Consider the following 15,235-nt stretch of genomic DNA (forward strand, 5'->3'; position numbering starts at 1 on the left):
GTTGCCTGTTGGGCTGCAGTTTGCCATGTTCTGATTGGAGCATATTGTTTTATGCTAAATGCAGTACCTGTGAGGGTTTCTGGGCAATATCTGTCATTGATCTGTGTTGTTCATTGATTTACAATAATACATATATACATGCATTTACATAAAGCAGCATATTTGTCCACTCCCATGTTGATAAGAGGATTAAATACTGGACTAATCTCCCTTTAAGGTTCATTTAGAACAGATTAAAGAATGTGTGATTAATTTGCGATTAACTATTTTAATGGATTGACAGCCCTAATTGTTAGCCATATTAGCATTACGTCTCTGTGGATGTTTATCTGTCTGAGACATCCCAACAATTTTTTAACCGGATGGATTGTGATGAAATTAAATGAATTGTAATATCTAGCACCATCATCAGGTCAACCTTTGAATGTGTCCAATACTTTGGTTTATAGCTTCAGAACTAAAGACATATTCCCATCAGCCTCAGCTGTACTCTCTGTTTAGATTGATGACTGCAGCAAAAATTAAAAATAGCGCTAATATTTCATGTTGTTCTGATGTTACGTCCTCTTGATGTCAGTGAGATCCTAGAGATATTTTGGCCCTGCAGGTGGTCTATTCTATTCTATTTCTATATGCATGTGTCTCCCTGTGTTTATTATATAAAAAACAATATAAAAATCAGTTGATCACAAGAAAATACAGTTATTTAATGTTTTATTCACAAAGAAGCCGTCTGTACCGATATCAGACACAAACTCAAACACAGATCACAGTCTATATGTGGTAATGTGGAGTAATTAAACCTGTTCTCTCATCATCACTCATACAAAAACGTCCATCTGTTAAAAAAAAAATACATGTTTAAAGTGCTAATTTCTGATGAATGAAGCAGTTTATTTAATATTTTAATTAAAATATTGAGGACTAACTGTGGATGACAAAACCTGAGTGAACAGATTCATTCATCAGAACTGAAGTTCAAATAATTTCATTGACACAGTTACAGATAAATATTTAATATAATGTGAATTAAACTGATAAATATTTATTTATTATCATGTAGTTTTCAAACACATCACTGACTGACGACTAAACTAATTCCCATTATTATTTTTGGAAAGGTTATTATGAAGTTAGATAACGTATTGATCAGTCTGTGATCGAGTGTTTCTATCCCTGAAATAGTAAAACTGAATAAAATCATTAAATATCTGTGAAATCATCATTATTACATAAAAATGAATAAATATAATGGAAATAAATGAGGTGACACTTTCACTTTTATAATAAAAATAAACATGTCAATTTAAAACTGAACTTGTGCATTTTAATGATGTATTTTAATTTCTTTGTATGTATTATACTTTTTTATACTAATAATTAACTTGATCATTGATGTATTTATGTGCAATCAGTCAGGTTTGGTCCTCTATACTTGTTATTAAATGTGTAAATGTACTCAAATTGATGTAGTCTATCAGGACGTCTTTAGACCCTCACTGCCCAGAAAATACAAAGAAAATACACACTGAAATTAAAACTGTTGTGCTTTGGAACGTGGACTCGTGACCGGAGCAATCCGTTTCTGTCCAGTGAAAACCATCAACGTGAGAAATCTGTCTTTCAGCAGGTGAAATACAGAAAACACACAGATTTGAATATAAAACATAATAAAAATATACTAAACATATAACAAATAAAGTAAAACATATGCTAAACCCCCCACATGGTATGTTTTTCTTTACGGGTGGATCAAATTGACTATATAAAAACCATAATAATAATGCAGCTATGATTTTCCATTTCTCAAAAGAGAATAAATCTGTTTAGTCACAAAACTGAAAACAGGGCTGATATTTTCATTTCTAAAATCCTGACTCTGTCCACAAATCAATGTGTCCTGCAGTTTTCTGTTCAGTTAGTAACTCTGTCAATAATGAACCTCCGTTTTCTGTTCTACTACAACCAGACGAGTGCAGGCTGTCCTCAGGTACAGCAGCCAATCACATGCTGTCATGTTGTCATGTGACCGAATGAAAACTCCTCCATCAGCCTCTGATCTGTTCAGACATAGATCTCCCTTTTGTTTCAACTGCAGGAAATCACCGTGTTCTTGTTATGTGTCCGATCACGTTCCTCAGTTATCAATATGTTGGTGGTGGAGTGCGTGGTGGAGAAGTTCTCCATGCGGAAACGAACCACCTTGCTCGTGGGTGGCGGCGGGTACAGGAAGCGACAGGCGAAGACCTGGCGGCAGGACGTACGGAAGTTCTCGGACAGGAAGGCATAGAGGACGGGGTTGACACAGGAGTTTCCGTAAGATAGACAGTGAGAAACGATACGAAAGGCAAAGGAGGCGTCATTCAGGGGAAAGGTGCCGAACTCCACCCACATGGCGATGATGTGGTGGGGCATCCAGCAGATGGTGAAAGCAGTGACGACCAGGAGGACCGTCTGAGCCGTCTGCAATACAACAGAGAGGAAAGATCAGTCCGAATCTGCAGCCTGGATACTTCCTAAATACTGCCCAGATACTTCCCAAATACAGCCAGGATACTCCCCAAACACTGCCCAGGCACTCCCCAAACACTGCCCGAATACTCCCCAAACACTGCCTGAATACTCCCCAAACACTGCCCGAATACTCCCCAAACACTGCCTGAATACTCCCCAAACACTGCCCGAATACTCCCCAAACACTGCCTGAATACTCCCCAAACACTGCCTGAATACTCCCCAAACACTGCCTGAATACTCCCCAAACACTGCCCGAATACTCCCCAAACACTGCCTGAATACTCCCCAAACACTGCCCGGATACTCCCCAAACACTGCCCGAATACTCCCCAAACACTGCCTGAATACTCCCAAACACTGCCCGAATACTCCCCAAACACTGCCCGGATACTCCCCAAACACTGCCCGAATACTCCCCAAACACTGCCCGAATACTCCCCAAACACTGCCTGAATACTCCCAAAATACTGCCCGGATACTCCCCAAACACTGCCCGAATACTCCCCAAACACTGCCTGAATACTCCCCAAACACTGCCCGGATACTCCCCAAACACTGCCCGGATACTCCCCAAACACTGCCCGAATACTCCCCAAACACTGCCCGAATACTCCCAAAATACTGCCCGGATACTCCCCAAACACTGCCCGAATACTCCCCAAACACTGCCTGAATACTCCCCAAACACTGCCCGGATACTCCCCAAACACTGCCCGAATACTCCCCAAACACTGCCCGGATACTCCCCAAACACTGCCCGAATACTCCCCAAACACTGCCTGAATACTCCCCAAACACTGCCCGGATACTCCCCAAATACTGCCTGAATACTCCCCAAACACTGCCTGAATACTCCCCAAACACTGCCCGGATACTCCCCAAACACTGCCCGGATACTCCCCAAACACTGCCCGGATACTCCCCAAACACTGCCCGAATACTCCCCAAACACTGCCCGGATACTTCCCAAATACTGCAGAGATCCTCCCTAAATACTGTCCAAACAACGCCCAGATAATCCCCAAATACAACCCGGATCCTCCCCAAATACTGCCCAAACACTGCCCGGGCACTCCCCAAACACTGCCCGAATACTCCCCAAACACTGCCCGGATACTCCCCAAACACTGCCCGGATACTCCCCAAACACTGCCCGAATACTCCCCAAACACTGCCCGAATACTCCCCAAACACTGCCTGAATACTCCCCAAACACTGCCCGAATACTCCCCAAACACTGCCCGGATACTCCCCAAACACTGCCCGGATACTCCCCAAACACTGCCCGAATACTCCCCAAACACTGCCTGAATACTCCCCAAACACTGCCCGGATACTTCCCAAATACTGCAGAGATCCTCCCTAAATACTGTCCAAACAATGCCCAGATAATCCCCAAACACTGCCCGAATACTCCCCAAACACTGCCCGGATACTCCCCAAACACTGCCCGGATACTCCCCAAACACTGCCCGAATACTCCCCAAACACTGCCCGGATACTCCCCAAACACTGCCCGGATACTCCCCAAACACTGCCCGAATACTCCCCAAACACTGCCTGAATACTCCCCAAACACTGCCCGGATACTTCCCAAATACTGCAGAGATCCTCCCTAAATACTGTCCAAACAACGCCCAGATAATCCCCAAATACAACCCGGATCCTCCCCAAATACTGCCCAAACACTGCCCGGGCACTCCCCAAACACTGCCCGAATACTCCCCAAACACTGCCCGGATACTCCCCAAACACTGCCCGGATACTCCCCAAACACTGCCCGAATACTCCCCAAACACTGCCTGAATACTCCCCAAACACTGCCCGAATACTCCCCAAACACTGCCCGGATACTCCCCAAACACTGCCCGGATACTCCCCAAACACTGCCCGAATACTCCCCAAACACTGCCTGAATACTCCCCAAACACTGCCCGGATACTTCCCAAATACTGCAGAGATCCTCCCTAAATACTGTCCAAACAATGCCCAGATAATCCCCAAACACTGCCCGAATACTCCCCAAACACTGCCCGGATACTCCCCAAACACTGCCCGGATACTTCCCAAATACTGCAGAGATCCTCCCTAAATACTGTCCAAACAACGCCCAGATAATCCCCAAATACAACCCGGATCCTCCCCAAATACTGCCCAAACACTGCCCGGGCACTCCCCAAACACTGCCCGAATACTCCCCAAACACTGCCCGGATACTCCCCAAACACTGCCCGGATACTCCCCAAACACTGCCCGAATACTCCCCAAACACTGCCTGAATACTCCCCAAACACTGCCCGAATACTCCCCAAACACTGCCCGGATACTCCCCAAACACTGCCCGGATACTCCCCAAACACTGCCCGAATACTCCCCAAACACTGCCTGAATACTCCCCAAACACTGCCCGGATACTTCCCAAATACTGCAGAGATCCTCCCTAAATACTGTCCAAACAACGCCCAGATAATCCCCAAATACAACCCGGATCCTCCCCAAATACTGCCCAAACACTGCCCGAATACTCCCCAAATACTCCCCAAACACTGCCCGAATACTCCCCAAATACTCCCCAAACACTGCCCGATTACTCCCCAAATACTCCCCAAATACTCCCCAAACACTGCCCGATTACTCCCCAAATACTCCCCAAACACTTCCCGGACACTCCCTAAATTTTGCCCGAATACTACCCAAATACCGCCAGAATAATCCAAAAGTACTGCCTGGATACTCCCCAAATACTCCTCAAATATTCGTAACTATTCCCCAGTAAAATGACAACATTCATTTTATACTGTCACGTTATAAATCAAAGGAACAGAAATGAGCTTTCTGTTTTCTTTTTTCTAAATATTTCAGCCTCACCACACGATGATAAAGTAACTTGTGCAAACAATTGACTAAACTCTGTGATGGATCACGTCTCCGCAGCAGGTTGAATTTTACAGAAATGAAGTGAAACCAAACATAAACAGGATATATAGTTCAGCTCACTTCACCATTACACACTATTATACAGACAAAAGGTCCCTATTTTTAGGTTTTATTTTTTCAGGTTACACTCAGGAATCTAACGAGGATCAAAGTTTTCCTCTTTTCTGAGGATGAAGTCTAAACTGTGTGACCTTTCTAACAAATACCTTGACTTCTCCTGCCTGCTCTCATGAAAACACAACATCAGTAAACACAGTGTGTCACTGCAGTTTCACAGTTTCATTGTTAAAATTCCTCCGTGTGACAATAATAATTCAAAAATACTGTGGTGGACGCTGCTATCCTTTTCTGGGCATTAAATGTGTACTTTTATTTTTAGAAAAACTATACAGTAAACTTCTGTCCAACATGTCAGACGCTAAAAATAAGTGACTTTTAATAATTCCATTAGAATAATGATAATAAAATAAAGAATGAGGAAACCTGGAACCTTTGCTTCAGGCAGTGAGTTTATTGGTTGTGTCCGTAAACAGCTTTGACTATTTGTGGAATAAAAGAGTTTGCTTTTGTCTTCACTGTGACTTAAACTCCCCACATCCAACTTTTACACCGTCACATTTCCACCCACAGACTCTGGACCCGACTGCACCACTTATCCACAGTCTGTGTCCACGTTTATATTTAATCTGTTTAAAAAAGAGACTCTTCTTCCTACACAAACAGCTGAGACTTCAGGCTCCAAACTTCCACTCAGCAGCAAAACAAACGTTTCTCAGCACTCAAAACCTCTCAAATCCTCCAACCGCTCTGTTTACGTCACTTTAAAAGAAACGCTATAAAAACCAGCTGGGCAACAAGGGAAGGCATGAAGGTATATATACAGGAATCATGACGCAGGAAAGGGTCAAAACCGGGGAGGCAGTCCAAACAATCAAACCAATCAAAGATGCAGGCAGGTAGAGGTTCAAACAGGCAAGTAACCCATTCCAGAAGCCAGTTTACAGGCTACAGGTTACAGATACTAGAAAACACAGACAAGAGGCACATGGCAACTATGATGAACAACTCGGTTTACCACGAAATTACTGCCTCCTATACTGTCATATGGGAGTGGGTGGAGCCACCTGCCTCCAATACTGTCATATAGGAGTGGGTGAAGCCACCTGCCTCCTATACTGTCATATGGGAGTGGGTGGAGCCACCTGCCTCCAATACTGTCATATAGGAGTGGGTGGAGCCACCTGCTTCCTATACTGTCATATAGGAGTGGGTGGAGCCACCTGCTTCCTATACTGTCATATAGGAGTGGGTGGAGCCACCTGCTTCCTATACTGTCATAAAGGAGTGGGTGGAGCCACCTGCTTCCTATACTGTCATATGGAAGTGGGTGGAGCCACCTGCCTCCAATACTGTCATATAGGAGTGGGTGGAGCCACCTGCCTCCAATACTGTCATATAGGAGTGGGTGGAGCCACCTGCTTCCTATACTGTCATATGGAAGTGGGTGGAGCCACCTGCCTCCAATACTGTCATATAGGAGTGGGTGGAGCCACCTGCCTCCAATACTCTCATATAGGAGTGGGTGGAGCCACCTGCTTCCTATACTGTCATATAGGAGTGGGTGGAGCCACCTGCTTCCTATACTGTCATATGGGAGTGGGTGGAGCCACCTGCTTCCTATACTGTCATATGGGAGTGGGTGGAGCCACCTGCCTCCAATACTGTCATATAGGAGTGGGTGGAGCCACCTGCTTCCTATACTGTCATATGGGAGTGGGTGGAGCCACCTGCTTCCTATACTGTCATATGGGAGTGGGTGGAGCCACCTGCCTCCAATACTGTCATATAGGAGTGGGTGGAGCCACCTGCTTCCTATACTGTCATATAGGAGTGGGTGGAGCCACCTGCTTCCTATACTGTCATATGGAAGTGGGTGGAGCCACCTGCCTCCAATACTGTCATATAGGAGTGGGTGGAGCCACCTGCTTCCTATACTGTCATATGGGAGTGGGTGGAGCCACCTGCTTCCTATACTGTCATATGGGAGTGGGTGGAGCCACCTGCCTCCAATACTGTCATATAGGAGTGGGTGGAGCCACCTGCTTCCTATACTGTCATATGGAAGTGTGACTCGGGTTTAACTGCTGGTGGATCTGTGGTCTGATGGATGACGAGGAATGACTCAGAGGTTCATAAACCAAACAGAGGAAGGAGGAGACGAGGAGGACGAGAGTCCGTCCACTTCAGAACTACAAACAGAGAGCAGAAAGACTTGTGCTGCGTTCGCTGACAACACTTCAGACTGAAGTACAAAAATAAACTGTTCATCACTTCAGAGGTTTCAGTCCTAAAAATCACCAGTTGTGTTAATGCGTTAAAGAAATTAGTGGCGTTAAAACAAATTTGCGTTAACGCGTTATTTTGACAGACCTTGTAAAAATATATTACAGCTGCTTTCAGGATATTTCTAAATAAAAGTGGGTAAAATATTGATGGTGTGGAGTTACTTCTTATAAAGTCCCACATGATGAATTCACAGGTTTAGACACTAAATCAACGTGTTATTTCATGTGACTGTACCTGGACTCACCTTCAGCATCAGTTTGGTGTTTTTACGTGATGTGGCAGCGTCATAAAGAACCATAACGACCGTCATCAGGACTGTCAGGAGACGCTGCTGGAGGACGACGAAGAGCTACCGACGTTAATGTGTCTTCAGACTCTTACGGAATCTCCTCTATTCTTAGTCCCGCTGTCTAAATATTTACCCAGCAGCCTTTGTTCCTGCTCCACTGACCCGAGGAGCTGCTGCCAACTGATCTGAGGTCTGCTGTTACAGGACGCCTGCACACTGTCAAGCAGGGTGGCCTGACCGTCCAGAGTACTACGATTCAGAGTACAGACCGTCCAGAGTACTACGATTCAGAGTACAGACCTTCCAGAGTACTACGATTCAGAGTACAGACCTTCCAGAGTACTACGATTCAGAGTACAGACTGTCCAGAGTACTACGATTCAGAGTACAGACCGTCCAGAGTACTATTATTCAGAGTACAGACTGTACAGAGTACAACGATTCAGAGCACGGACTGTCCAGAGTACAACGATTCAGAGCACGGACCGTCCAGAGTACTACGATTCAGAGTACAGACTGTCCAGAGTACTATTATTCAGAGTACAGACTGTCCAGAGTACAACGATTCAGAGCACGGACTGTCCAGAGTACAACGATTCAGAGCACGGACCGTCCAGAGTACTACGATTCAGAGTACAGACTGTCCAGAGTACTACGATTCAGAGTACAGACCGTCCAGAGTACTATTATTCAGAGTACAGACTGTCCAGAGTACAACGATTCAGAGCACGGACTGTCCAGAGTACAACGATTCAGAGCACGGACCGTCCAGAGTACTACGATTCAGAGTACAGACTGTCCAAAGTACTACGATTCAGAGCACGGACCGTCCAGAGTACTACGATTCAGAGTACAGACTGTCCATAGTACTATTATTCAGAGTACAGACTGTCCAGAGTACTACGATTAAGAGTCCAGACTGTCCAGAGTACTACGATTCAGAGTACAGATGGTCCAGAGTACAACGATTAAGAGTCCAGACTGTCCAGAGTACTACGATTCAGAGTACAGACTGTCCATAGTACTATGATTCAGAGTACAGATGGTCCAGAGTACAACGATTCAGAGTACAGACTGTCCAGAGTACTACGATTCAGAGTACAGATGGTCCAGAGTACAACGATTCAGAGTAAAGACTGTCCAGAGTACAACGATTCAGAGTACAGACTGTCCAGAGTACTACGATTCAGAGTACAGACGGTCCAGAGTACAACGATTCAGAGTAAAGACTGTCCAGAGTACTATTATTCAGAGTAAAGACTGTCCAGAGTACTATGATGCAGAGTACAGACCGTCCAGAGTACTACGATTCAGAGTACAGACCGTCCAGAGTACTACGATTCAGAGTCCAGACAGTCCAGAGTACTACGATTCAGAGTACAGACTGTCCATAGTACTACGATTCAGAGTACAGACTGTCCATAGTACTATTATTCAGAGTAAAGACTGTCCAGAGTACTATGATTCAGAGTACAGACTGTCCAGAGTACAACGATTCAGAGTAAAGACTGTCCAGAGTACTATGATTCAGAGTACAGACTGTCCATAGTACTATGATTCAGAGTAAAGACTGTCCAGAGTACTATTATTCAGAGTACAGACTGTCCAGAGTACAACGATTCAGAGTAAAGACTGTCCAGAGTACTATTATTCAGAGTAAAGACCGTCCAGAGTACTATGATTCAGAGTACAGACCGTCCAGAGTACTACGATTCAGAGTACAGACTGTCCATAGTACTACGATTCAGAGTCCAGACAGTCCAGAGTACTACGATTCAGAGTCCAGACAGTCCAGAGTACTACGATTCAGAGTACAGACCGTCCAGAGTACTACGATTCAGAGTACAGACTGTCCATAGTACTACGATTCAGAGTACAGACTGTCCATAGTACTATGATTCAGAGTACTCAGTGAGGGCTGGCTGTGATGGGTGTGGATGTTTCCTGTGAGCAGCAGCTGTTTGATCAATTACTCAATCATTCAGAAACCCCCTCACAGGTCCTCACCTTCATCATCATCATCATCATCATCACCTTCATCATCATCATCATCACCATCATCACTTTCATCTTCATCATCGTCATCATCATCATCATCATCATCATCATCATCATCACCTTCATCATCATCATCATCACCATCATCACTTTCATCTTCATCATCGTCATCATCATCATCATCATCATCATCATCACCTTCATCATCATCATCATCATCATCATCATCATCATCATCACTTTCATCTTCATCATCGTCATCATCATCATCATCATCATCATCATCATCATCATCATCATCATCATCACCTTCATCATCATCATCATCATCATCATCACTTTCATCTTCATCATCGTCATCATCATCATCATCATCATCATCACCTTCATCATCATCATCATCATCATCATCATCACTTTCATCTTCATCATCATCATCATCATCATCATCACTTTCATCTTCATCATCGTCATCATCATCATCATCATCATCATCATCACCTTCATCATCATCATCATCATCATCACTTTCATCTTCATCATCGTCATCATCATCATCATCATCATCATCATCACCTTCATCATCATCATCATCATCATCACCTTCATCATCATCATCATCACCATCATCACTTTCATCTTCATCATCGTCATCATCATCATCATCATCATCATCATCATCATCATCATCATCGCCTTCATCATCATCATCATCATCATCATCATCACCTTCATCATCATCATCATCTTCATCATCATCAACAGCAGACACTGCACAACAACAAACAGCAGCAGGAAGAGGAAGAGGAGAAGGAGGATATTGAGGAAGAGGAGGAGGAAGAGTGCACCTTTCTTTTGGAGCGCTCAGACTTCTTGGACATGTTCTTCATCTTTTTATGAAGATGAAACAAAACCTGAAAAAAATACAAATCAACAGAGTGAATAACTGACAATAACTGACACCAACTGACGATGACTGACACCAACTGACGATAACTGACGATAACAGACGATGACTGACGATAACAGAAGATGACTGACACCAACTGACGATAACAGACGATGACTGACGATAGCTGACAATAACTGACACCAACTGACGATGACTGACAAAAACTGACGATAACAGACGATAACTGACGATAACAGAAGATGACTGACACCAACTGACGATAACTGATGATAACTGATGATAACTGATGATAACAGACGATGACTGACGATAACTGACGATAACTGATGATGACTGACACCAACTGACGATAACAGACGATGACTGACGATAACAGACGATGACTGACACCAAATGACGATAACAGACGATGACTGACGATAACAGTCGATAACTGACGATAACAGACGATAACTGACGATAACAGACGATGACTGACGATAACAGACGATGACTGACGATAACAGACGATGACTGACAAAAACTGACGATGACTGACGATGACAGACGATAACTGACGATAACTGACGATAACAGACGATGACAGACGATAACTGACGATAACAGACGATGACTGACAAAAACTGACAAAAACTGACGATGACTGACGATGACAGACGATAACAGACGATAACAGACGATGACTGACACCAACAGACGATAACTGACGATAACAGACGATAACTGACGATAACAGAAGATGACTGACACCAACTGACGATGACAGACGATAACTGACGATAACTGACGATGACTGACGATAACAGACGATAACTGACGATAACAGACGATGACTGACAAAAACTGACAAAAACTGACGATGACTGACGATGACAGACGATAACAGACGATAACAGACGATGACTGACACCAACAGACGATAACTGACGATAACAGACGATAACTGACGATAACAGAAGATGACTGACACCAACTGACGATGACAGACGATAACTGACGATAACTGACGATGACTGACGATAACAGACGATAACTGACGATAACAGACGATGACTGACAAAAACTGACAAAAACTGACGATGACTGACGATGACAGACGATAACAGACGATAACAGACGATGACTGACACCAACAGACGATAACTGACGATAACAGACGATAACTGACGATAACAGAAGATGACTGACACCAACTGACGATAACTGATGATAACTGATGATAACTGATGATAACAGACGATGACTGACGATAACTGACGATAACTGATGATGACTGACACCAACTGACGATAACAGACGATGACTGACGATAACAGACGATGACTGACACCAAATGACGATAACTGACGATAACAGACGATGACTGACGATAACAGACGATGACTGACGATAACTGACGATAACAGACGATGACAGACGATAACTGACGATAACAGACGATGACTGACAGCGTCTGTCTGAACAGAGGTCCAGAGGGCGTTATTGTCCAACAGTTAGAGACACACAGGAAGTCAGGAATGCCTTTCAGAATGAAAGCACTGAGGAACAGGACTCTTCATCAGACTTTTATTCTGATAGTCTAGCACATAGAGAGAAGAAGAACTGATGCAGCCTTTATTTCTGGAACTAAAAAGCCTTGTTGCCAGGGAGACAGAGCCGAGCAGCACCACAAATGTCTCTGTCGATTTGTATATATATGTTATACTTCTGATCATTTGTCCGTCAGAAAGACGTACAAGAAAAAATAAAAAAGAGTATTCTGAAAATGTTTTCTGATAATCAATCATCACCGATATCACCGATAACACCGATAACACCGATAACACCGATAACACCGAGCTCTACACGAAAACTAACCTACTTACATCTACATAATAAAAACTCACTACTCACTGTGTACACAGCTTTCAGTCTGGATATGCAGTATATACAGTATATTATATATATATATATATACATATATATGAACCTGTACAACTCTTGAATCACTTTATAAGTAACAAGCATAGTAAGTTTATTTTGAAACTTCCCACCGGTGTGTCAGTGTTGGTCTCCGCGCGCCTGCAGCAGGTTTATACGCACAGGTTTTATGAGCATCAGGACTCCGTGTGCGCCCTTTGGTCCCTCTGCTCTGTTATTCTGTTATCAGTCCGTGTTTTACAGCAGCTGCAAGTCCAACACGATCCTGTTACATGAGCCTGTTGTTAACTGACCTTGGTTTAACTGACCTTGGTGTAACTGACCTTTGACCTTGGTGTAACTGACCTTGGTGTAACTGACCTTTGACCTTGGTGTAACTGACCTTGGAGTAGCAGCAGCTGATGAGCAGCAGCGGCAGCAGGTATCCGAGCAGCAGGACGGTCACCTTGTAGGTGTGTCTGGAGGCTCCGGACCACTGCTCCCAGCAGAAGGTTCTGTTGGGGGCGCTGGGGTGGTCGGTGAGGACCTGATGCTGGGCCACCGGCACCGAGACCAGCAGGGACAGCGCCCAGATGGCGCACACCCCGGCCAGCGCGTTCCTGCGGTTCCGGACGCACGGAGAGTTCTTGGAGCGCACCACGGCGATGTAGCGGTCCACGGACACGAGCACCAGCGTGAAGATGCTCACCAGCATGCTGACGGAGGAGAAGTAGTGTCCGAACCTGCAGAGGAAAGCTCCGAACACCCAGTCCGGCAGAGAGTAGATGGTGGCCTGGAAGGGGACGCAGAAGATGAGGAAGAGGAGGTCCGCCAGGCTCAGGTTCAGGATGAAGATGTTGGTCTGGCTGCCGGAGCGCCTCCCTCCTCCTCTTCCTCCTCCTCCTCCTCCAACGCTGTACTTCACTTTCCCGATCACCACCATCACCAGAGAGTTCCCCACCACCCCCACCACAAAGATCAGCCCGAACACCACCGGCACGACCACCGCCTCCGGTCCGGGTCCGGACCCACCGCCTGCCGCCTCAGACCGGTTGGACTCCGGGAGTTCAGCCCAGCCGGAGGAGTCGTTTCCCGGCAGCAGCATGTTGGAGCTGGAGGGTTAGAGCCGAGGGTGGAGGAGCTGGAGGGTTAGAGCCGAGCAGAGGGTGGAGGAGCTAGAGGGTTAGAGCAGAGGGTGGAGGAGCTGGAGGGTTAGAGCAGAGGGTGGAGGAGCTGGAGGGTTAGAGCCGAGCAGAGGGTGGAGGAGCTGGAGGGTTAAAGCAGAGGGTGGAGGAGCTGGAGGGTTAGAGCCGAGGGTGGAGGAGCTGGAGGGTTAGAGCCGAGCAGAAGGTGGAGGAGCTGGAGGGTTAGAGCCGAGGGTGGAGGAGCTGGAGGGTTAAAGCAGAGGGTGGAGGAGCTGGAGGGTTAGAGCCGAGCAGAGGGTGGAGGAGCTGGAGGGTTAAAGCAGAGGGTGGAGGAGCTGGAGGGTTAGAGCCGAGCAGAGGGTGGAGGAGCTGGAGGGTTAGAGCCGAGCAGAGGGTGGAGGAGCTGGAGGGTTAGAGCAGAGCAGAGGGTGGAGGAGCTGGAGGGTTAGAGCCGAGCAGAGGGTGGAGGAGCTGGAGGGTTAGAGCAGAGCAGTGGGTGGAGGAGCTGGAGGGTTAGAGCAGACGGTGGAGGAGCTGGAGGGTTAGAGCCGAGCAGAGGGTGGAGGAGCTGGAGGGTTAGAGCAGAGCAGTGGGTGGAGGAGCTGGAGGGTTAGAGCAGACGGTGGAGGAGCTGGAGGGTTAGAGCCGAGCAGAGGGTGGAGGAGCTGGAGGGTTAGAGCAGAGGGTGGAGGAGCAGGAGGGTTAGAGCAGAGCAGAGGGTGGAGGAGCTGGAGGGTTAGAGCAGAGCAGAGGGTGGAGGAGCTGGAGGGTTAGAGCAGAGCAGAGGGTGGAGGAGCAGGAGGGTTAGAGCAGAGCAGAGGGTGGAGGAGCAGGAGGGTTAGAGCAGAGCAGTGGGTGGAGGAGCTGGAGGCTTAGAGCAGAGGGTGGAGGAGCTGGAGGGTTAGAGCAGAGGGTGGAGGAGCTGGAGGAGACCGCGGCAGACTGACTGAAAGACCAGTTCCATGATCCAGTTCAAAGACGCACAGCAGCGGAGTCTGGACTCTGCAGACTGCTGGAGACAGTTGAGACAGAGTTGGCTGAAACACTGTGATCTATTTCCTGTCAGGGGATTTCAAAGTAAAACCACTTTATTGACTCTCAGATTTAAATGAGGAACCAGAACATGAGAACCACACAATCTGTCATTGTATTATGTATGTATTGTATTATGTATGTATTGTATTACGTATG

The 15,235-nt window shown here is 46.0% G+C and overlaps 1 protein-coding gene across 1 annotated transcript; it reads right to left on the minus strand.

Moving 5' to 3' along the window:
• Positions 1–686: 686 nt before the first annotated feature.
• Positions 687–14,882, minus strand: galr1b (galanin receptor 1b). The gene is made up of 3 exons (XM_074657103.1): positions 13,303–14,882; positions 10,936–11,001; positions 687–2,463 (listed from the first exon to the last, which is right to left on the minus strand). The coding sequence occupies exons 1-3, from the start codon at positions 14,002–14,004 to the stop codon at positions 2,089–2,091; spliced, it is 1,143 nt and encodes a 380-aa protein (XP_074513204.1). The 5' UTR covers positions 14,005–14,882; the 3' UTR covers positions 687–2,088.
• Between the last annotated feature and the right edge of the window lie 353 nt (positions 14,883–15,235).

The sequence above is a fragment of the Sebastes fasciatus genome, chromosome 2 (genome assembly GCF_043250625.1).
Source record: "Sebastes fasciatus isolate fSebFas1 chromosome 2, fSebFas1.pri, whole genome shotgun sequence".
Classification (NCBI taxonomy): domain Eukaryota; kingdom Metazoa; phylum Chordata; class Actinopteri; order Perciformes; family Sebastidae; genus Sebastes; species Sebastes fasciatus.

Coding starts and splice junctions, on each gene's coding strand:
- galr1b (XM_074657103.1), bottom strand. CDS start 14,004: ATGCTGCTGCCGGGAAACGACTCCTCCGGCTGGGCTGAACTCCCGGAG. Junction 11,002..13,302: donor TCAGCTGCTGCTACTCCAAG/GTCAGTTACACC, acceptor TATTTTTTTCAG/GTTTTGTTTCATCTTCATAA. Junction 2,464..10,935: donor CTGAGCGCTCCAAAAGAAAG/GTGCACTCTTCC, acceptor GTTGTATTGCAG/ACGGCTCAGACGGTCCTCCT.